A 22,356-nucleotide genomic window follows, 5' to 3' on the forward strand; every position below is an offset into this window, starting at 1 on the left:
GTCTAGGGAGAGTGTGCACAAGGCTTTCATCGGAATTCCGAAGGTGACAAACCACGCCTTGAGAAGTTCCCATGCAGTGGGAGAACACAAGGGACATCAGCAAAGCTCCTGGGTCTCCCCAACCTGCCCGTCCTTACCTCCCTCCACTTGGACTTGAGCGCTGTCTCCCACGAGGACTCCAGACGAGGAGAGCAACAGGCCAAGGCGAATCGCCCCAGCTGGACTGCACAGGTGAGTCTATTCCAGCGTGAGTCCAGCATTGCCAGAAAATTCCCAGGCCCCGTCGGAGGGGAGGGATAAGCCACAAATCCTCCCGGGCAGTGATTTATGCAGCATTCATGCGGAATTTATTATACAAAGAATTTTATTCAATTAAACTTGAAATGTGTCTGGATTCTTAAAGGTTCAGTAGTGATCACCGGGACAGGGCGATCATAAAACTGGATGGGCTGTCGGAAAGAGGCGAGGGTGACATTGCGGCTGACAGGGGATTCGGAACCAGGGACGTTTGTCATTGGGATGTGTTACAGGTTCGGGCTGTGGAAATTACTCGGTGAAAAATGCACATTAACAATAGCCGTGAAACATCAGTTAAGGGGCAGTAGGCTGAGAAACCAGACAGCAGGATCTATGGGCGCCTGGCGTCGTTCGCTGCGGCCCAGGTCGTGATTAACATGACTGGCGAGTGGCGGTGGGTGGGAGTCACGGGGCCACGGCCTGAGCCCACGTTTTGGCACCGACTCACCGGGACAGCTTGGCTCCCCTCTCTGAGCCTCAGTTTCCTCACCTGCAAAGTGGGGCCCCCTCCCAGGGTTGCTCTGAGGTTTAAATGAGCTAACGTCTGCGGAGCACTTGGCCGGGGCCCTTCCGCAACTTGGCTGGTGTCATTGTCACCCTCGGGCTTCTCTTAAGGTGGAAGATCCAACCACCAGCTCGTCTCTGGTAAAGATGCTACACACCGTGTACGAGGGAGCCCGAGCTGCACCTGGGTGGGACTGATGGGGCGCTTTTGTGGGTGCAAAATGCAGGGGGGTGCCAATGCACTCAGTGATTAAGAAATATTTCTATGCAATATTTTCAAAAATCAAGTTATGGGAAAAACTATGAGAAACAAGGGGCCACAGTTTTAAATAAAAACGGGGCTGCTGTTTGTATCACAGCCCCGCCGTTACCTCACGATGGGACTGATCTTACGAGGCTGACAACGGTGTACCAACGCAAGGGGCAACACAGGCTTTATGGACAGACCTGTTTTTTGATCGTAGAACTTTTATTAACTGTTCCCACCTGGCTCCAAATACGGGAGGGAGCTTTGGCCAGGGTACAGCGCGGTCCACGTTTTTCCTTTTGCCTCGGGCTTTAAAATAGCTTCGTAAAGGCACCAGGGAAGAGCAAGCGCTTCAAACGACCCATCCTCCTGGCCCCAGAGCGAGCGTTCTCAGTTTTTCCAGCACAGGGAGAAACACCTGCCAAGATGTCGCGTCTGCCCTGCACCTGGGCCATCTCTCAGGGAAGCGTTTGCTGGTGAAAGGGACAGTAGATACAGAGGCGGGGGCCTGAGAACCGGCGTTAACGTCTGGCCTGTAATTCAGCCGCTCCTGGAAGGACAAGTGGGGACAGGACTTGGCAGCAGGCAAAGGCCTTGTTTCAAAGACTGTCACTTGAGGATGTTGTATTTACCCAAAGAGCATGCCATGTGCTTTCCCACGGCCAGGAGTGCGGGGCTGTTGCTTTATTGCGTCCATCCTGCGCTTTCCAGGAAGACTCGGAGGCGCAGGCAGAATGGAGCAGTTCGCGGCGACCTCTCGCAGCGTCCGCCTCCCGGTGGAGAACGGACTGATTGCTCGGCAGTTAACCGCCATCAGCTTTTCCCGAACACTCGCGACCTTCCTGTTTGCAGGTCTGTATGCAAATACTAAGCACCTGCTAGGTACCACACCTGGTACTGACTACGGAGTGGGAGGCATCGGACACGGCCACCGCCTGGAGGACATTCACTCCCTCGCGGTCATCTGCACTGTCGGCATGGAAAGCGCCCAGAGGACGCGCACGTGCCTGCCCCTCCTGCGAAGTTAGCTGGCGTGGTGGTAGGAAGAAGGCAAAACTATGCGTGCAACCGAGAATTTAATGTTTGCCGACTCCACGGCAAGGACAATGGCCAGAGTGACCGGCCTGCGCGAGCCTAGCGTGTGCCTAAGCAGGCGCTCCGTCAGAGAATGATGACCGCGCCGAGTGCACCAGGCGTGGCCGCCCTGCGGTCGGCAAGAGCCTGCCCTTCCCAATTCATTTCCTGCAATTAGCAGCGTGGAATCTTTAGGTTCTCCGGGCTGCCTCTCTGCCCTTCATAAATATCCCCCTTCCAAGGACACAGCTGGCACTGGCAGTGTCGTTTCCTAGCGGGAGGGAGCAGTGGTGACAACTGAAATAAAATACCGCCGTGGCGTGGATCTCAGAGGCATAAACCAGCCAAGTGCAGCGTCAGAGAAGCCAGTCCGGTCAGCGTCAGCCTCGCCGGAAACCGAAGACCTCGTGTTCTCAAGCTGAATTCGCTCCCCTCGGACCCTCCGCTCCGGGCGCGGCCTTTAGCGGTGGTGCTGGTCCCACCAGGGTCTCCATCCCTTTTAGCGGGGATCCTCCACGCTGCACCCCTGCACACACGCTTCACCCTGAGCCCGGAGTTTCTGAGGCCTCACCTGTCAATCTGCCCCCGCCCAGCCCCCACACGTTGGCAGTGACAGGTGGCTCAGAGGGGACTGAACTTCCAAATCCTGTCCGCCTTCCCCTTTATGAATGTGACATTTAAAGCCCCTTTGGCACAGGTAAATCACAATTACATTGCCAAGGGCCTCTGGTACCATTCCAAATCCTTGAGCAACCGGAGCTGGCAGGGGGAGGGCTCGCGCTCTCTCTCTCTCTCTCTCTCTTTCTCTTTCTCTCACACACACACACACACACACACACACGGCTCAAGCCTTCCCACTTTTATTCGTTTTTCCACAGGGCTCCTTCTCGCTATGGCACTTTACCGTCCTTACCGGCGACACCGAGTTCACTCCCACTTCCCCCCAAGACCGGGGGGCCCCTGGGGGTCGGGCAGCACCTCAGAGGGCCGCGGTCCCCGGAGGAAAGTGGCAGGGGGTGTGCCGCACAGCCCAGCCAGGACAGGGGCCTGCTTCCTGCCCCTCCGGGGGGGTCTTCGGGAACCAGGACACGGGCAGGACAGGCTCTTCCCTTCCCCGCCATCGCCGCGGCGGGGTCCGCAAAGCCCCCCCTTTCCGGTATCTCGAGAGGCCTTGGGCTCAGTCCGAGGGGTCGCTTTTCTTGTAGATTTTTTCTGGATTCCCCTCCTTCATGGCTGCGTATCTGGCCAACGTGAAGAGGTAGTCGCTGAGTCTGCTGGGGCAGAGAGAGAAACGACAGGATCTGAAATGAGAGATCGTGCTAATTGGGTCTGCCCACAGTAGGCTTCAAGGAGGAAATACAAAGTATGTGCCCCCAGGAGCACCACGCGGGGCTGGCGGGTGCCCGGCCATCTCGGCTTGATGGATGGCACTCAGCCAGCTTCCATGAGAGCCGGACGCTAGTGCCGGGGCTGGGGCCGTTACTGCAGGGCGAGGCTGCTGCCTCCCTCGACCCCATGGGACAGGTGACTTTGGACCCCTCTCTGAGCTGGTTTCTGTACCTTTTTATTTTGTAGACAAGGTTTCGCTTTGTCACCCAGGCTGAAGTGCAGTGGTGCCATTATAGCTCACTGTAACCTTGAATTCATGGGCTCAAGTGATCCTCCCACCTCAGTCTCCCAAGTAGCTGGGACAACAGAGGTATGCCACCATACCCAGCTAAATTTTTAAAAAATTTTTTGTAAAGACAGGGTCTTGCTATGTTGCCCAGGGTGGTCTTGAACTCCTAGGCTCAAGTGATCGTCCTGCCTTGGCCTTCCAAAGTGCTGGGATACAGACGTGAGCCACCACACCCGGCTGGTTTCTGCACCTTTGAGTGACCAGGGCTCATCTGAATGACCGGTTTGGGTGTCTCCCAAGCTGGAATGTGTATGTACACGCGTCACCTGGGGATCGTAGTGACGTGCAGATTTTGATTTGGGAGGGCTGGGCCGGGCCCGGGATTCTGCGTGTCTAGTGCTCGCCTAGTTGACTCTGACCCTTCTGGACTGAGGAGGCCAAACTTTGAGTACAAGGGCCCTAGTCAGGGTCCTCGACTTCACCACTACTGACATTCTGGATAATTCTTTGTGGTTGGGGCTATCCTGTGCAGCATCCCTGGCCCCTACCCACTAGATGCCAGTAGCATCTTCCTGTCACCACCCAGTGCGACAACCAACAATGTCTCCAGACGTCACTGAATGTCCTGGTTGAGAAGCACTGGCCTGGAGTATCCTAGTGACGGAGCCTGGCCCCTGCAGCTTTTCCCTTTGACGGGCGTCTGCACGTGCGGCCTTGTGCTGGGGCAGCGGGGGACTGAGGCAGCGGAGGGACAGAACTGTGAGAGCAGACGGCACGATGGCCCTTCGGTGCTCACGCTGGGCTCAGCCGAGCTCTCCCGGCTCTGGCTGTCCCACGATTTTCGCCTCATGCCCAGCACCCGCCCCTGCGCTCCTCCATCTCCCCCTGCCCCCTTCCCTGTGGTCAGGGCCCCACCACTGGCTGTCTGGGGACAGCGGGGGAGGCTCTGCCTGGGTGCTCCTCCCCTCCCGGACCACGGCAGCACGCTGGCTCCTCCCTGGCTCTGTGAAGCCCTGCGGAGGGGATGACCCGACCTGGCCCACGACACACTGCGGGACCAGAAAGGCCGCCCAGGGGTGCAGCTTCGGAGGTGAAATGAGCCATTCCTCACTCACCGGCCCGGGAGATGCCCCTCCCGGAAGGAAAGGAGCTGGTCAGGACCCATAGACGCCAGGCCTTGTCCCAGAGGGCAGAGTGCCCACGGTCAGAGGCCAGACCCGGCTGTGAGGTCGGGACACGCAGGACCGCTCCCAGGCACACAGCCCACCCCTGCTGCTCCCCCAGCTCTCTGCTGCCCCTGAGCTCTGGCCTTCCCACGTGGGTACTGCACGAGCCGGGGCTGGAGTGAAACCAGCACAGCGGGCTCTGGGCCTGGGGTGGCGCCAGCCGTGGGGCCGACCACCAGGCAGAGGGAAGCCTCCCTGGGCCGGCCTGGTTCCCTGCGTCCTGCACAAGGACCCCTGAGCTCACCCTGGACGCTGCCCCAGGGTCTCTAGGCAATGGGAGACTGGCTGAGGGCGGGCCTGGCTCCTGGGCCCCTGGTCGGTCACCAGCGAGAGGCCTTCCCCGGGCACAGCCTCCAGGAGTGCCCCTTGCTCCCTCATTGTCCCTTCACACTTAGGGTTTTCTTCCTGGTTTTTATAGCAGCCTCTCCCGACCAGATCCTGACTTCCCGGGACAGGCACGGTGTCCACCTTGTTCACAGCTGTCTCCCCGTGCCCAGCGGGGTGCCTGGCACTCGGCCGACGCTCGCAGACCCTAAGTGAAGGAGAGGGAGTGCATGGGCACTGCTGGGCGCTGTCCTCGGGCCCGCTGCACTGCTGTTACTTCCCACAAATGTGCCTTTTTTGGGGGGGAGAGAGACTCTCCCAAGTACATCCAAGTACCTGTTTAAGAACTTGGCCACGTTGGCATCAGTCTCTCCCATCTGGACGAGGGGCACCACGCTGGAGAGGGAGGAAACACACGGTCACGTGACATCACGGTGCTCAACATGCTCTGGGACCCGGGGCCTAAACCCTGGCCGGCCTCTGACACTCGCCACTGCTCAGCTTGGACTTGCACAAACTCAGCCAGGATTAGAGAGGAAAAATTCCATCACCAGCGGGTCTAAATGGGCCACTCAACCACCCTTTCCTTGGGCACATCACACGAGGGCCTGGCCGAGGAGGGATGGAGGACGGCGGGGAGTTGAGGGTGGCGGGCTGTACCACATCACAGCCTGCAGCCTTTGTGCCACTGGGCCCGGGGCTGGGGTCCTCTCTGGGTGGGGAGGTCAGACTCCAGCCCGCAAAGGAAGGGGGAGGCTGACCCTTAATTCCCAAGGGGCTACCACTCTAAGCCCCTTCTGTGTATGACTTAGAGCAACTTCCCAGGGGAGACAAAGACCCGAGCAAACGCAGCCCCAATTCCACATGATTCTGAATTCCCTGCCGTCCGGGCCGCCACGTGCAGACTGTCAGACAGCGGACTGCCGCCTGCTGGGCACCAGCGACGTGGTGGGCCCCTGCTGGCCCTTTCAAGCACGTCACCTGCTGCATAACCCTTGCTGGAGGCCCTCTCCCCACAGCCCGGCCTCTGGGTCCTTGTCCTTGTCCCAGGCCACACACTGGCTAGGGGCCCAGCAGGGTGTGCACTAGGCTGCCTCTGTGGGCACCTCACACTCAGCAGGGGGCTCCTTTGCCATGCGCGTGTCCCCACCTCACCAACAGTCTGCAAGCTTGTCACTGCTGTGGCCGTGCAACTTGAGGACGTGTCTTGAGGACCCACCCTCTGCCCGGCCATTCTCCTGGTGGGCCTTTGGGTCATTTCCAACTTTTTGCTCTCATGAGCACTGTTGATGTGGATGGCTTTGTACAAATGACATTTTTTCTTTTGAAGCCAAAGCTCTTTCTGTTACCCACGATCCCTCAGGAACTATCTGGGCCCAAGAGCTTTTCATAAAGGACAAAACCTCTGTGATGGGGGACCGTGGAAACAGCTCGGGGTTTGGTCCAGACAGACCTGGGCTCAGATCTGGGTTCCGCCATGGACCACTTGGGTGACCCTGGCTACAATGTCACTTCTCTGAGCCCATTTCCTGACTCCTGTAAAAGTAGGGGCTGCCACCGCCTCTCTCCCGGGGTTATCATGAGGAATCAATGACATTACGAACACACAGTGCTGGCACGGCCCCATCTGTGGGGTCCAAGCAGGACTTCACTTCTATTTCTCTGTAGGTCTGGGTGGCAGCCTGGTCTGTGAGTGGTGTAAATGGAGATTTTTGTAATTCCTCTTCTAAATTTTCCTTGGAAAGTAGCTTTTGTGGGTCCCTTTTCCCAATCCTGAACTGGGGGAGGAGCTGGGGCAGCGGGTGGCTGGTCTGTTGACAGCTTCCACCTAGGCCCCCACAGCCACGCAGGCTCCTCCAGTCCCTTCTGCACCCAGCAGCCACCAGGGTCCTTTCATGCCACGCCCCCCGCCACGGCGTAGAACCCATCAGTGGCTCCCCTGTTGCAGGGGGTCAGAATAAAGGCAGACCCCTCCGGGCCTGTGAGTCACGTGCAAGCACATCGTCTGGTCCCTTTGACCATGAATCACTGTCTCCCTTCCACAACGCAGGGCTCTGAGAACAGGGACTTGGTCTGTCCTGGTCCCCGCCTGGCACAGGTCTGGTGAGGAGCGGCCGGGTGGCGCAGGGTCGCCCTGCTGTGCCTGCCGCCTGCCCACCGCGAGGGGGCGAGGGGGTTCCCTTACCGTCTCTCAGCGCGGCGGCACACGGCCCGACAGAAATGCAACGCAGAGCTGCTCTTGCCTCCGGACTGAAAGGAGAAATCGGGTGTGTTGGCTGGGGCAGGGCTGGGAAGGTGTGTCCCCTGCAGACAGGGACATCCAGGCCCTGCCCCCATCACCCCCCACTGGGCAGTGTTCTGCCTCCAGGGGGCCCTGCTGGGGCACCCACAGAGCACCCCTCCTGAGTGGGCGGGGCTGGGGAAGGACCAGCGAGGACCTGGAGGAACTTAGGGGACCGGGGCATAGCTGCTGTCACCGTTAAAAGCTAACAAGAGGGACTTCTCCAGAGCCCCTGGGTTTCTGTCAATACGCCTGACCTATGGCCGCCCCCAGGGTGAGGACGCCCAGTACCTACGGGCAGGATGAAAGCCGTGAGCGGGGGCAGCTGGCTGGTGTATCTGTCGATCCACTGCTCGAGCTCCAGGATGGGCCCTGCCGCAAATGCAGCGTGCTCTGAGGAGTCAGGGAGCAGAGGGACACTGCCGTGAGGCCACGGCCTGCCAGACCACGAAGGCAACTGCCCCGCATCCCTTCGGCCTGGGTGTCCCGCAAACTACTTCCCTCCCAGGGGCTACGAACAAGGCTGACTGGGCCACCTATGGGTCCCTGGGGGACCGGGCTCCCAGGCGGTAACAACCAGGAGAGTCCCCCCTGCAACCCTCCGAACACCCAGGGCAGGCTCCGAGCATTACTCAAGTGAGCGTCCCTGGCCGAGGAGCGCGGAGTCGCCAGGGCGGAGCCGACGTCCTGCAACATGCACTGGATCTGGGGAAGCGACAGAAGGTGCGAGTGAAGGCCTACTCCTGGCAGCCGGGCGGAGGTAACGTAGTTCCACATGTAGAGGTGCCACCTAACGCGGGCAAAGCGTGCAAGAGCTAGACGTCGAGTTAGCTGACATTTAATGGCAAACTCTGAACCTTCAGCACAATGTCTTCCGTGGAGCGGGGACATGGTGCAGCTCTTCTGGAGCCCGAGGGAGGAAGAGGCTCCCACGGGGACAGCTGGGCTGTGCAGACAATGGTGTCAGGTGCCCCCGTGCTGGCCAAGAGGAACCTCCTCAGCTCCAGTCCTGGTCTCGACACGCTAGATACCAGGAGCACCCCGTCCCCAGATAGGACAACCACAAATGTCACCAGACGTTGCCCAGCATGCCCTGGGGGGCAGATTGCCCTGGGTTGAGAATGGCTACGCTTTATATTCTCCTCGCTGAGCACAAACCTCACCACTCACCTGCGAAGGAGGATTACCTCTGTCCCCATTCTACAGATGAAGAAACTGAGGCTCACAGAAGAAGAGTGACTAGCCCCAGGTGACAAAAGGGGAAGTGATGGTTGGATGGGGAATCTAGTCATGGGATTCACAGGACTGAGGGATGAAAGACCCCAGCTTGGAGGTGAGACCGTGTCACTCACTTTCTGAAGCTCCTCAGCAAAGGTGTGGCCCTTTTCCTCGATTAATTCCATAGCAAACCTATGAAGAAAAAGGAAAAAGAGTTTGCCTCTAATACAATGTCCCCAGGCCCCGTCTTGCTGTGAGACAATAGGTTCTCAGGTGGTTGGCTACTTAGCCAATTTAGCTGTAGGAGCCATGATGTCATTTTCCTTGCTGACAATAACAACATCATAACCTTCCATTTAGATGGAATATTTGTTTCTTGAAATGCCTTTTCTTGTACTTATTATTTCTAGTCCACAGTTCCTGTTTGAACACCTCCTCTGGCCAGGCCCAGGTGATTCAGAAGTAAGCAGAAGCTGACACAGGTTCTGTCCGGCAGGAGAGGGAGGCGTGAATCGGATTTCACGCTACCAAAGGTGAAGGTGCAAACTGACATCAGTGCCCAGAAGGAAAAGGCCACAGAAGCTAACCTGGCCTCAGCTAGGGGGGACAAGGAGGGCTTCTTAGAGGAAGTGATGCTGGAGGTGGGACTCTGCAGGCTGGGCAGGGGCTCCCTGGTAAGGCGAGGTGGGGCAGGGAAAGCAAACTGCCCCAGGCGCGGGTCGGAACCCTGGCTCTGGCCTCCTTCTGAATGCCGCATTCCCACCCTGCAGCAGGCAGGGTCCTGGCAGGGGACAGACAGTGGCACACGGGAAGGATTCCTGGAGGAGAGCTTCGGGAAGAGACTTCACAGAGGTGCGGGCAGAGTCACAGGAACTGGCGAGATGGCAAAGACTGGCAAAGGCAGGAGGCTGAAGGGGCGAGGAGGGGAGGTGCCGTTGACCCTGGAGCCACCGACAGGAGCCCCCCATCGGGGAGAGAGTTAGGGAGAGAGCCCAGCTGCCACAAGAGCCACACGCGCTGTGGGACTCCCAAACCTCTCTCCGCTCACTCCCCCATCTCCCGCGGGCGCCTCCCATTGGCTGGACCCACCCGGAAGCCAGCAGACCAGGGCATCGGTCAGCAAGGTCAGTCTCCCAGGCACAGAAAGGCGAAGAGCAGGGTGGAAAACGGATTTGAAAGGGCAAATGAAGAATAACCCGCACATCTTCCAGGCATGCCTTACAACTAGAGCGAGGCAAATAAACATGTAATTCACTGCCTCACGCAGGGCTGGGGAACCTGCGGCCTCGGCCACGTGTGGCCCTCCAGACCCCCAAGTGCAGCCCCTTTATGAAAAGGAGGTGTTCTGTACCATCTGGATCCGTCAAAAGGCTGCACTCAAGGATCCAGGAGGCCACACGAGCCTGGACCGTCAGGGCTGTTGGGGCTGGAGCAGCCTGTCCTCCGCACAGCGGTGTGCCCAGGCCTGGCTCGTGGCAGGCGTCCAGACGTATCTGCTCACTGACACTCACGGAGGGACACTCTGTGACCCAGGCCAGTGGCAGGGCCCACCACGTGTCACTGCCCCGTTATTGTCGGCCTGCGCCCCCCCAGACTGTGCCTGCGCGAGGGCAGGGCCGAGGCTGTCTGCTGAGCAGTGCCCGGCACAGGGCAAACCCGGTCACCCTCTGACAATGGCGGGATCCACAGCTGAGGTTTCCCTGACCTCCTGCCCCACCTCAACTGAGAGACGACGGCTGCTGAGCGGCAGGTTCTGCGTAGCTGATGCTAGAACGGGCCTCCCTCCCCTCTGCCGGCTTCACCTTGCGCCCACCCCCCCAGCCCTTCCCCCCCCACACTCAGGGGTCTGCCTACTCTGCCCACCATCTGTCTCGAACATCTCACCGAGTCAGGCCTACCTACAAACAGCTAGGTCTTAAGAATAATAGCAACGACAATAGCTAAGATTACTATTACTGGTGTTAGACACTGTCCTAAGGGTGACACATGCAATTATCTCATTTAACCCTCACAGGAACACAGTGAGATGGATACTATGACTACAATCATTTGGAAGAACAGTCATCTGAGGCTCAGAGAGGCCAGGTGATTTGCCTGAAGTGCCAGAGACAGTCAGCAGTGGCACAGAATTAGAACCCAGCTCTGCCTGATTCTCATGCACCTAAAACTACGTGGCCACGGCTCAGATCTCGGGAGCCAGCACTTGAGATTGTCACCGCTCACACTGTTACCAGCTTGCTGCGCGTGGTGGACTGTGCTCTTGTCCTCAAATATTTGCTGCCTCTCCCACCCTACTGATGTCCGGTGTGTCCCTGTGACTGGCTCTGGCCAATGCAATGTGAGTAGATCGGAGGTGTCACTCCCCTAGAAGCCTTAAGAGCCACCGTGAGCTTCACCATGACCTCTTTTCCTTCTGCCGCAGTGATTGGAATCGCCCCAGACAAAGGCTGTCCTGCCAGCCTGGATCGGTCCCAGAGTGAAGGCCACGTGGAGCAGAAACACACCCACCCTGTGATGGGCTTGGAGTAGAAGCAGGAAATCCACCTTCAGTGTCATGAGCCATGAGATTTGGGGGTTGTTTCCACAGCACAACCTGGCCCGTCCTCACTGATTCCTTGAGTCAGCCTTCTAAACTTAGGCTTATTTCAAAAATATTCACAAAAGGGATCACATTTGATGCACTGTATATTATACTAACTCACCTCTTTCACTTAATATACGGACCTCAATGGCATACACAGGCTCACTGAGAAGTGAGGGAGCAGGGAAGGAGAGGGAAGGCAGCTTCACAGGGCATGGGACAAAAGCTGGGACAGGAGCAGGCAGGGCCAGAGAGAAAGGTGTCTGTCGCCTGGCAGCCTTGAGGAGCTGACCAGCCTGTGCTTCCAGGCTGAGGCAAGTTCCCTGAGGGGTGACAACCTGCAGGACTGCCCAGCACTCATGAGAACTTCACATTTACTGATGCTCAGTTCAAACTCAGCCTCAAGGCCAATCCCCTCTCCCTTACCCGATAGCTGAACTTAATTCGTCTGTAGTTCCTACGGCTTCAAACACTTGGTCATCTTTGGGTCTCCTTTCTCCAGTGAAGGTGCTAGAAAACCCTGTGAAAAGATGTTGAGCCGCCCATTAAGATTTTGTTTTCCTGATATGTTGCTTTATTAAAAACTTTCGGCCGGGCGCAGTGGCTCACGCCTGTAATCCTAGCACTCTGGGAGGCCGAGGTGGGCGGATCGTTTGAGCTCAGGAGTTCGAGACCAGCCTGAGCAAGAGCGAGACCCCATCTCTACTAAAAATAGAAAGAAATTATATGGACAGCTAAAAATATATATAGAAAAAATTAGCCGGGCATGGTGGTGCATGCCTGTAGTCCCAGCTACTCGGGAGGCTGAGACAGGAGGATCCCTTGAGCTCAGGAGTTTGAGGTTGCTGTGAGCTAGGCTGACACCACGGCACTCACTCTAGCCTGGGCAACAGAGTGAGACTCTGTCTCAAAAAAAAAAAAAAAAAAAAAAAAAAACTTTCAACTTGAAGTATAACACATACACAGAAAAGTGCTCAAATCATAAGTGTACAGGTTGATGAGTTGCTACTACCTGACTCTGTGACCAGCACCCTAGAAGCTCCCATGTACCCTCTTTCAGTTGCTACCCTCCAAGAGTAACCATTATCCTCACTTCTTTCCTGATACGCTTTTGTTTTACACTTAAAAATCATGTACAGGCCGGGCGCGGTGGCTCACGCCTGTAATCCTAGCACTCTGGGAGGCCGAGGCGGGTGGATTGCTCAAGGTCAGGAGTTCGAGACCAGCCTGAGCGAGACCCCGTCTCTACTAAAAATAGAAAGACATTATATGGACAACTAAAAATCTATATAGAAAAAATTAGCCGGGCATAGTGGCGCATGCCTGTAGTCCCAGCTACTCGGGAGGCTGAGGCAGTAGGATCGCTTAAGCCGAGGAGTCTGAGGTTGCTGTGAGCTAAGCTGACGCCACGGCACTCACTCTAGCCTGGGCAACAAAGTGAGACTCTGTCTCAACAACAACAACAACAAAAAAAAAATCATGTACTAACCATCCTGCTAAAGAAATAAAACATAGGAGTGTATATTATATATACAGTATCATTATAGTAATATTTCACATGAAATCAAAGCTCTCTGCACCTCTGCCTACGTCACAGTCTCTGTCTTTCTCCCCCAACCTCTGAGAAAGCGAAAACCGCCCTGACAGTCGGGAGATACCCTGGCACTATCAGGTAGGCTTTGGCGCTGCCAGGTGCTGGCCAGGCACTCACGGGTAGGTGGTGAACACAAACCATTTCACAGAACACCTTGAGACGGCCACTGTATGACTGTGATGGATCAAAGCCCAAACAAGGCCACTCTGCAATCATGTCTGAGCATAGAACATAGTCCAAACTACAACAGAGAAACAAACGTCCCCCTTTCGTGGCTAAGGTAAGTGCGGCATCTTTAGCCATGACAGCTTTAGCGCCTCTCTGTCCCTTCTACCTGCTATAGAAAAACTATTAAAATACCTGATTACAGAGTTAGCCCTGCTCCCTGACACCATCAAATCCAGAGCAACCCCCACATCCTTAAATCCTCCCCCAAACCACCCAACACACGCCCAATCCTAATGTCCTTTCCAACATCCTCTTCCTGAGCCGCCCCACGCCTTGTTCTAATGAGGCAACTGACCTGACTTTGTTTGACTACAGACTGTCGCTGGAGGTCTGGCTGGAGGGCATCAACAATACCATCTGGTGTTTGTTATTCCTATGCATGTTGTCTTTTTTTTTTTTTTATTGTGGTAACATATACTTAACAGAAAATTTACCATTTTGACCTCTTTTTGTTTTTTTGAGACACTCTGGGTCTCACTCCATCACCCAGGCTGGAATACAGTGGTGTGATCACAGCTCACTGCAACCTCAAACTCCTGTGCTCAAGGAATCCTCCTGCTTCAGCCTCTTGAGTAGCCGGGACCACAGTTAGGTGCCACCATGCTGGGCTGATTTTTCTATTTTTTGTAGAGACCAGTCTCGCTCTTGTGCAATATATACTTGTGATGTGCATGGTTTTAAACTTCAAAAAATGGTATCATACTGACATATTCCTCTGCATCTTACTTTTTTCTGTACAACATCATGTTCTGATAGTTTTAAAATTATCAAAGTAATATATGCTCATTATAAAACATAATAGGATAGGATAAAAGTGTGTAAATAATGAAAGCCCTTCTGTTCGTTCCCTTCCCCCTCAACTCACTTTGTCTCCCAGGCAACAATCTCAGGTGTAATCTTTCAGACTCTTCTACGCATGTCTCAACACACATATGCACACACTTTTTATCCAAATGGATTGTTGGGCAAGTTGCTTTTATCACTTAATATATCTTGGGTGTTTTTCACTTCACGTCACATTTTTGTGATATATATTGAGATGTAATATATACATTGATACTTTCTAATGGCTGCAAAGAATTTGAAAGAACTTTAAAATGGTGTCTGCCATATGTATTTCTTTGCATTTTTCACCTGTTCCCACCCTACCTTTGTCTCCTGTTTTGGTGTAGATCTTTGGGATCTTGGGTGTCTTCGGGGAAGGCTGTAGCCTAATGAGAAACAGATGTCAAGAGGTGGTGAGTTGGGATGGCTTACACAAAGGGACCCCTCCTTCAGTGGGTCCCAGACTGCTGCTTGTAAACTCAGAGGCAGGACTTACCCCTAACTTCTGGTTGACATATTTCCCCCCACCCTCCCCTCCCTTCTTTTTTTTTTTCTGAGACAGAGTCTCACTGTGCTGCCTAGGCTAGAGTGCTGGGGCATCAGCCTAGCTCACGGCAACCTTAAACTCCTGGCCTCAAGCGATCCTCCTACCTCAGCCTCCCGAGTAGCTGGGACTACAGGCTCATGCCAGCACGCCAGACTAACGTTTTCTATTTTTAGTAGATATGGGGTCTCAATTTTGCTCAGGCTGGTCTTGAACTCCTGACCTCAAGCAATCCTCCTGCCTCAGACTCCCAGAGTGCTAGGATTACAGGTGTGATCCACCTTGCCTGGCCGTCCCCCTGACCCATCTAGTTGCAAGCACTTTGTGGGCAAGCTTTGTGTCTTGCCCACATCTATATCTGCAGAGTAGCTGATACAGTGCATTGCACAAGGTAGATGCTCAATAAATATTTGCTAAAAGAACCGGTCACTTAACCACAGTCCCTGCACTGTGCTAAATGGATTACAGGCATTACCTTCTGGAATTATCTCTGGAGTCTTTCCACAGCCCCAAAGATAGGTACTACCTATTACTTTTCTTTTACTGTTGAGGAAACTGTAGCTCACAGAGTCAGACTCACCTTCCTCAGGCATCCAAGAAGGAAGAGGCAGGACTGGGATTCATGCTCAAGACTGTCCTACTCCAGAGCACAAACTGTAAACTCTATCCTACCTAAACTCTTGCCCTCTACTCCACCAAGCCAGGTTCTCTTGGAAGGAAAGAAACCTGGGCCATTTCCATTCTATGAGGTTTCAAGTATACGCAGAAACAAAGATTTGCCAAAACAGGGTTCAGAAACTAGCATTTTCCTATAACAGTATAACAAATATATAGCTCAAAATTAAAACGTGACATTACAAGGTTATTCAAAGGTCAAATCACTGGATCTATGAACTATATGAATCCATGAATCCATGGTACCTCTCTAGGTTCTGAGGTCTGGGTCGGGGTGCACGTTGCAAGCTGTATGAGGAAAGCCATCTTCAGATCGTGGTAGAGTATCTGTGTCTAGGAGTGTAAACTGCTTTGGAGACGGGTCAAAATCCGAGTTGGGGGCCCTCCCGGCCCACATGGGATATGCCCTGCCCTGACTCATGATAGCTGGGCTTCGCTCCGACTTGTCCAAGGACTTCCTGGTCTCTGGCGCCCACGTTGCCCCCGTGGCCATGGTGACGTCAGGACCGCGAAGGGATGTCACTTGGCGGTTGCCGCGGTGACCTCACGGCGGTGTGACGTACCCATGGCGACGACACCGCGATTCAAGGCAGGTGTTCGTTACCCTCCCAGCCAGACACTCACCTGTCCCCGTCTTCCACGCCCTGAGGGCCGCGGCTCTGGAAACGGGGACTTAGGAGCCTGCCGGCGCTGAGGCACCTGCGCAGGCCTAGGCGGCCTCCCACTCCCCACACAGCCATGATCCGGGCCGCTTGACAGGGGCTGACCCCACCAGGCTCCCGTCCATGCCCCGGGGTGACTCCACCTACAGCCGGCCGCGCCACCGCTCAGCCGCCATTTTCCATTGGTCCGTAGCTCTCGCCCCAGGGCGGGACACTCCCAACAACTTGTTTCCCATTGGTTCATAGAAGGAGCTGGGCGGGGAAACCCTCGGCGGCTTGGCTACAACACCTATTGGCCAATGTTCGAGCCAATTGGTAAAGGGCCTCCCGGCTTGCGCGCTCTGATTGGCTAGACGGAAGAGGCCTCCTCTCCCCGGGGCATGGGCGGTCTGGGACGCCAGAATACAGGAGCTGCTGCGGTCTGGCCGAGAGAGGTGGCGGCGGCTACAGGTGAGAGGCTGAGGGTGCGGGACCGCAGGGCGCGAGGTCCGAGACCAGGGCGACCCTGAGCCAGGCGCCCAGCTTCTCTGGCTCAGTTTCCCCAACTTTGAGACTCCGTCCTGAGGGGTCGGCAACCTCGAATCTTGGCAGTGATTTTGAACTTCAGACAGGCAAGAGAGGCTTCCCCGCTCTGAGCCTTAGGTTCTCTTCCTAAAGAAAGGGGAATCACGACAGTACTTGGCTCATAGTGCGATTGAGGTTTTAGTATGAAGAGTTTAGCCTAAGTTTTGAGTTATTTATGAAAATGTAGACCCTGCAAGCCACTCTCCAGGACTCTGTCTTGCAGAGACCTCACGTAAGTGTGCGAAACAAGGCGTAGCAGGTGTTTTCTGCAGCCTTGTTTTGTAATTGTGACACATTGGAAACAGCGTAAATATCCAGGAGAGAGTTCTTTCTGGTCTTTGATTTTATTTGAATTTCTACCTTCAACAGAAGTAGTATTAAATAGTAGTGAAAGCTGAAATCAAGAACAGAGCCAATAATCAGTGGCTATCAGTAATTGAGTGATTACCACGTGCCAGTCACTGCTACGTATTTCCCTTGCATTAACTTAGCCTTCCCAACAACCCATTGAGATAGGTATAGTTATTGTGTTCCCATATAACATGTGGAGAAACCGGGGTTCACAATCATTTAAGTGAATTAGCTAAGATGACATTGCTCGGGAGTGGAAGAGCTGGGATTTGAACCCAGATCTGTCTGATGTGTCCGGTTGACTGCTGCACTGTGCTGCCTTTCTGTACATAGCAAGTGCTGGATAGTAACTGCTTCTTTTGTATAATGATAGGCTTGAACTAGGCATTCCCTAAGATCTCTTCCTTCAGTCTTCTTCTGGTTACTGAAAAAACAAACAAACAAAGATTTTTTTCCTGCAGATTCTAACATCTGGGGATCTTTGCTCTTCTCTTTGGCTTTCCCTTTCAGGATTCCCAGGAGCCATGTTGTCAGAAGTCCTGCTGGTGTCTGCTCCGGGGAAAGTCATTCTTCATGGAGAACATGCTGTGGTCCACGGCAAGGTAAAAAGCCCCTAGGGCCTTCAAGGATTGGGCACTACTTCTCCCTGACACTAATCTTGCAAGAAGGTATAAGGAAGCTCTGAGGCTTAGCCTGGGAGCAAATTAGAGAGGAAGTCAGTTTCTCCCCAGCCAGGCAAGGAAAAGGTAGGTCTTTTGCCCACTGAAGGGTTTTGCTGGCTTCACTTAGTATGGTAGTGAAAAGATGATATATAAAGCCCTGCAAGTGGAATGAGATCACCTTGGAAGTGAGCTTCGGTGGAGGAGAAAATGGGTTTGAGGACTGAGTTCTGGGACGCTCAGATGTTTAGAAATGGAAGGATGATATAGCCCATGCATTACCTCATTTAACCCATACAACTACCCTGCTGAGTAGTTGTATCCTTTTATTATCCTGTTTTACAGTAGTAGAAGCTGACCCTTAGAAAAGGATTGGTAACTTGACCAAGGTCCCATACACCTTGGTAGAGCTCAGAGTCAACCTAAGTCTGTCTGAATCCAAAGCTCATACTTTTTCTGTCCTCTACTCTAACTGCCATTCTTAATGTCCCTAACTTATATTTCTCTTTGAAAACATGGTGATTGTGGGGAAGCAATTCCTTGGTGTTGAGAACCTCTGACGTTTTGCATAGGGAAGGAAAATATAAGTGGATATTAACTCCTAATTGATTGGTGGTAGCTGTGCCCAGGCTTAGTGGGAGAGTGTGCCAGGGTTGATTAGCAGTGTTTGCCAAGGGCATGGGGGGGAGTGGGCTGCAGGCCATTATTTGCTCTCTTTTCAGCACATTGGCACCAGCCCCTTTGCCACCTACCCTCAGGCTTATTGTTTTCGCCCTTTATTCTTCAGGTAGCACTGGCTGTGGCCTTGAACTTGAGAACATTCCTCCAGCTTAAACCCCACAGCAATGGGAAAGTGGGCCTCCACTTACCGAACATTGGTGTCAAGCGGGTCTGGGATGTGGCCAGGCTTCAGCTGCTGGACACAAGCTTTCTGGGTAGGTACAAGGAGGAGAACCCAGGTGTGGGAAGAGCCTGGGGCCCTGAAGAGAGGACAGAAGGAGGGCAGCTGGGTAGTTATTCCAGGCTGTCCCCAAGGGAGCCAGAGGCCAGCCATTCCAGGGGTGTTTTCTATCCTGACCTTATAAAATTAGCTTCGCTTATTTATTTATTTTAAAATTTAAAATTGTAAAATGACACACTGGATCTCTGTGGGTTGTTGTGGACAGATCATCAAGGCCTCTTGTTGAGCGAAAAAAAATACAAACAGCATGCATACATATTTATGTATAAGTATGTGTATAAATGCATAGAAAAAGGTCTCAGGGGATAGACATCAAACTGGCCATAGTGATCAGCTTCTCTGGGAGGATCCTACAGGCAGGGAGTGGGCAAAAAGAGCCTTATCCTCTATAATGTTTTTAACAAGGAGAATATATCAGCATCTTGTGTAATTAAAAATTATTTTTAAAAATGGCCAGGCATAGTGGCTCATGCCTGTAATCCCAGGACTTTGGGAAGCCAAGATGGGAGGATCAGAGGTTTGAGACCAGCCTGGGCAACATAGCAAGACCCTGCTCTACAAAAAAATTAAAAATTAGCTGGGCATGGTGGCACACGCTTGTAGTTCTAACTACTCAGGAGGCTGAGGCAGGAGGATTGCTTATGCTTAGGAGTTCAAGGCTGGAGTGAGCTGTGATAGTGCCACTGCACTCCAGCCTGGGCAGCAGAGCAAGACCCTGTCTCTTAAAAATATATATGAAACATAAAAATAACTTAAACTTGTTATTGGAAAATACAGTCAATACTGAGCAACTGTAAGTAAAAATAAAAAAAAAAAATCATGTATTATTGCCCTTCCTCCCCCTAATAATGACTCTAAGCATTTTGGTATTCATCATTCTGTATTATTTTCTGATGGATAGTGAGATTGATTGGGATAGGGAAATATCTTATTTTTTAACCAAAATTGGGTCAGGCCATATAAACCATTCAGAAATGTGTATTTTTTCTTCTTTGTGTCAGGACCGTCTTTCCATCCCAATAAACAAAGGCCTCTATGCTAATTTTTGCTAGCATTGGGGATGTTTCGTCCACTCATAAGCAGGCCAGCTCTTTCCAGCAGTGGAGTCGCTACCTGCCCCAGCGCTGGAGTCTGTTTTCTGTTCTCAATTTGCTGTGTCCTCTCCGGGCTGATGCCTTGTTGTTTGGAGCAGCGTTTCTCAGCCAGGGTGGGGCAAATGAGAATTTTCTAGTTTTTTTTTTTTCCCCCCCCAAATTGCACCTGAACCCTGAACACCTGCTTCCTGCTCCCCAAAAGAAGCCAGAGCCACTCCCCTCTGCTGCATGGACATGGAGTAAGAGTTAAAAATCCTCATTTTAGAGCAACCATTTTCAACCCCATTGTGCCTCGGCATGACCTGGGAGGTTTTAGTTGCTGTTGTTTTAATTTTTACCCATATAGATGGATCCCTGGCCCTACCCCTCTTCTACTGAGAGTTGGTAGTGGTGGGGAAAGGGGTCCTGGGTGATTCCAAGGTCACCCTCAGTGAAGAGCCACTGCTTTGGAGCATGCGTCAGCAAACAGCCAGCCAGAGCACCCGAAACTTGCTTTCCCTGGTACACGGCGCTGCCCGACCAGGCCAGAAATGTCCCCTGAGAACCAGCTGCTACTCTTACAGCCAGCAGCACGGGAGGGAAGCAGACAGGTGTGGCAGAACGTGTCTCAGAAGACTCCCACTCCCTGTGCAGGCCTGGGCAGGCCACTTAACCCCCTGGGCCTCAGTGGGCAGAGTTGTGTCATCTGACTGAGGCTGCTGTGAAGATTCACAGGGTGGGAGGTGGGCGCCAGGGCTGCAATGCCAAGTGCAGTTCATAGGAAACGGCTTGTTAGTCTCCTTCGAGTAGGAGACAAAAAGAATTGGAGTCTCTAGAGATGTTGTCTACTAGGTTGCAAGGATTTACCATCTTTCTTTCAATGTCTTTTTGCTCCCTCCTAATAGTAAGAAACACAGTGAACATTTATTAGGCATTTACCTGTGCCAGACGCTGATAAGCATGTTATAGGCGGTGTTACACATCCCCATTATACAGTTGTGAAAGTTGAGGTTACGAGGTGAAATGGCTCAGGTCATGCAGCTTGTTAGTGGTGCAGAAAGGATTCAGACCCAGGTGTCTCTAAACCCCAGAGCCCAGGCTCCTAACAACTGTTCCATCACAGAGCTCTGAAAGATCTGGGCCCTCAATAATGTCACTGGCTTGGCTGTCTTGGATGTATCATGAATTCATTCAACACGTATTCACTGAGCACCTACCAGGTGCCCTGAAGTTTCCTAACCAGGCACACCCAGCTCCATTTCCCATTCCCTTTAGAACTTGACCTGAGGCTCAGGCAGTGATTTCTAGAGGTAAGCTGGTCAGACTTGCTCTGCCTCCTCGGTGTCTCTGGGGTAAATGGCCCAAGCTCTTACATGTCACTGGAAAAAAACCTGCTACCTCACCTTTCCCGCACAAGGAACATCTCGTGTTTACTGGTTTTATCTGAGTGTCCTATTCTCACTGATGATCTTTTGGGAGAGGAAAATATTTGGGGAATAACTTAACACTCCCTTGGATTTTGATTTTGGTTTTTTGCAATGGAAGGTAAAACCCTGGCTCTTAATTGTTAAGCTAGCAGTGTGTGTGTGTGTGTGTGTGTGTGTGTGTGTTTAAACTATTAATTAAGCAGTTACTACATGGTCAGGAGCTGCGCTAAAAATTTTGCATCCCTTATTTAACTTTGTCTTCATGACAACCCTGAGAAGTGATATTATTGTTATCCTTATTTTACAAAGTAGAGAAACCAAGGTTCAGAGAGGTTGAGTCACATGCTCGAGACCACACAGCCAGTAAACGGCACAGTCAGGATTCAAACCCAAGTCTGCCTGAAGTTGATGGATACACTTAGGTGTGGTGCCTGGACCATAAATTCATGTCCATCCACGTTCTGATTCCAGTGACTACTCGATTTTCTGTTTTCTGTTGTTTATAAAAGTGCCCTCTCACCCACCTGCGTTTGCTTGTTTGCCTGTGGGACAGGACAAGGTGACGTCACAGCGCCCACCCCAGAACAAGTGGAGAAGCTGAAGGAGGTGGCATGCTTCCCCGAGGACTGTGCTGTCACCGAACGCCTGGCTGTGCTGGCCTTCCTTTACTTATACCTGTCCATCTGCCGGAGGCAGAGGTGCGTGCGCGTGCGTGGTCTGGGGAAGGGGTGCAGATTCCGCGTCCCACGGAGAAACAGGAAGGGTTTCTGCTCCTGTCGCTGCTGGCGGGGGCACGCGCTCCCTTCGTGGTTTTTAAGGACAGCAGCCACTGTCCTCACCGTGTGCCAGGCACCCTGCCAGGCAATGCTTTTACCATTCACAGCCACCCCGGGAGAGAGACACTGTCCTCATTTTACACCGGGAGAAACCGAGACTCAGGGAGGTGAAGTCAGCAGGGCTGGAACCTAATTCAGTCCACTTTAATACTGAGACCTACAGCCTAACCCCATGCTTCCTTCCGTGGTCTCTTGGATGCAGGAGAACCAAAGCCAAATTCCATTCTCATATCCGAGGTCGGCCTCTCCCGCGCCCTGCCTGTAGCGGTACCTTCATTCCACGTCTCACTGGCTCCTGGGAAACTCCTCGATCAGCAGAGTGAAGCCTGTGTTCACTTTACCCTTTACGATAAGATCTGGGTTACGTGCCCTTGGGCAAGCCGGCTCCTAGAGGGGCCAGGACTGTTGGGGATGTGTCGCCTGCACTAGAGAGCAGGAGCTTGAGGGGCGGACTGCGTTGGTTCACACCCCAGCTGTGCCACTTACTAGCTTGCTTGAGGGGCTTATCCTCTCCGAGCCTCAGCTTCCTCATCTGTAAAATGGGTATTGTAACAGTACCTACCTCACACAGTAGTTACGAAGTTAAA

General features: G+C 53.3%; 2 protein-coding genes across 7 annotated transcripts in view; one reads left to right on the forward strand and one right to left on the reverse strand.

The window, feature by feature from the left end:
* Positions 1 to 1,578: 1,578 nt before the first annotated feature.
* Positions 1,579 to 15,982, reverse strand: MMAB (metabolism of cobalamin associated B). Of its 2 annotated transcripts, none has more exons than XM_069496906.1 (9): positions 15,861 to 15,982; positions 14,342 to 14,403; positions 11,797 to 11,890; positions 8,924 to 8,981; positions 8,204 to 8,276; positions 7,867 to 7,964; positions 7,476 to 7,540; positions 5,627 to 5,686; positions 1,579 to 3,393 (listed from the first exon to the last, which is right to left on the reverse strand). In XM_069496906.1, exons 1-9 carry the CDS (start codon positions 15,974 to 15,976, stop codon positions 3,300 to 3,302), a joined length of 720 nt encoding a protein of 239 aa, XP_069353007.1. In that variant the 5' UTR covers positions 15,977 to 15,982; the 3' UTR covers positions 1,579 to 3,299. The 2 variants fall into 2 exon arrangements, with proteins under 2 accessions (XP_069353007.1, XP_069353006.1); XM_069496905.1 differs by having other exon boundaries at positions 1,579 to 3,396.
* A 319-nt stretch (positions 15,983 to 16,301) lies between these two features.
* The window catches only part of MVK (mevalonate kinase), a 101,716-nt gene continuing 95,661 nt past the window's right edge, over positions 16,302 to 22,356 (forward strand). For all 5 annotated transcript variants that reach the window (XR_011236555.1, XR_011236556.1, XR_011236557.1 and 2 more), the window contains exons 1-4: positions 16,302 to 16,348; positions 17,324 to 17,415; positions 18,260 to 18,407; positions 21,487 to 21,631. Coding sequence is in view for 2 of the 5 variants with exons in the window: in XM_069497593.1 (XP_069353694.1) it covers positions 17,338 to 17,415; positions 18,260 to 18,407; positions 21,487 to 21,631 (371 nt within the window). In the remaining 3 variants the exon portion in view is untranslated. The remainder of the gene's footprint in view (positions 16,349 to 17,323; positions 17,416 to 18,259; positions 18,408 to 21,486; positions 21,632 to 22,356) is intronic.

This window comes from Eulemur rufifrons, chromosome 21 (assembly GCF_041146395.1).
Source record: "Eulemur rufifrons isolate Redbay chromosome 21, OSU_ERuf_1, whole genome shotgun sequence".
Taxonomy (NCBI): domain Eukaryota; kingdom Metazoa; phylum Chordata; class Mammalia; order Primates; family Lemuridae; genus Eulemur; species Eulemur rufifrons.

Excerpts from the sequence above, each read along its gene's own strand:
- MMAB (XM_069496905.1), bottom strand. The coding sequence starts at position 15,976 with ATGGCTGTGTGGGGAGTGGGAGGCCGCCTAGGCCTGCGCAGGTGCCTC. Across the intron at positions 7,541-7,866 it reads TCACGGCTTTCATCCTGCCC|TCCGGAGGCAAGAGCAGCTC; the intron begins GTAGGTACTGGG and ends TTCTCCTTTCAG. Across the intron at positions 3,397-5,626 it reads GTGGCCAAGTTCTTAAACAG|CAGACTCAGCGACTACCTCT; the intron begins GTACTTGGATGT and ends TCTCTGCCCCAG.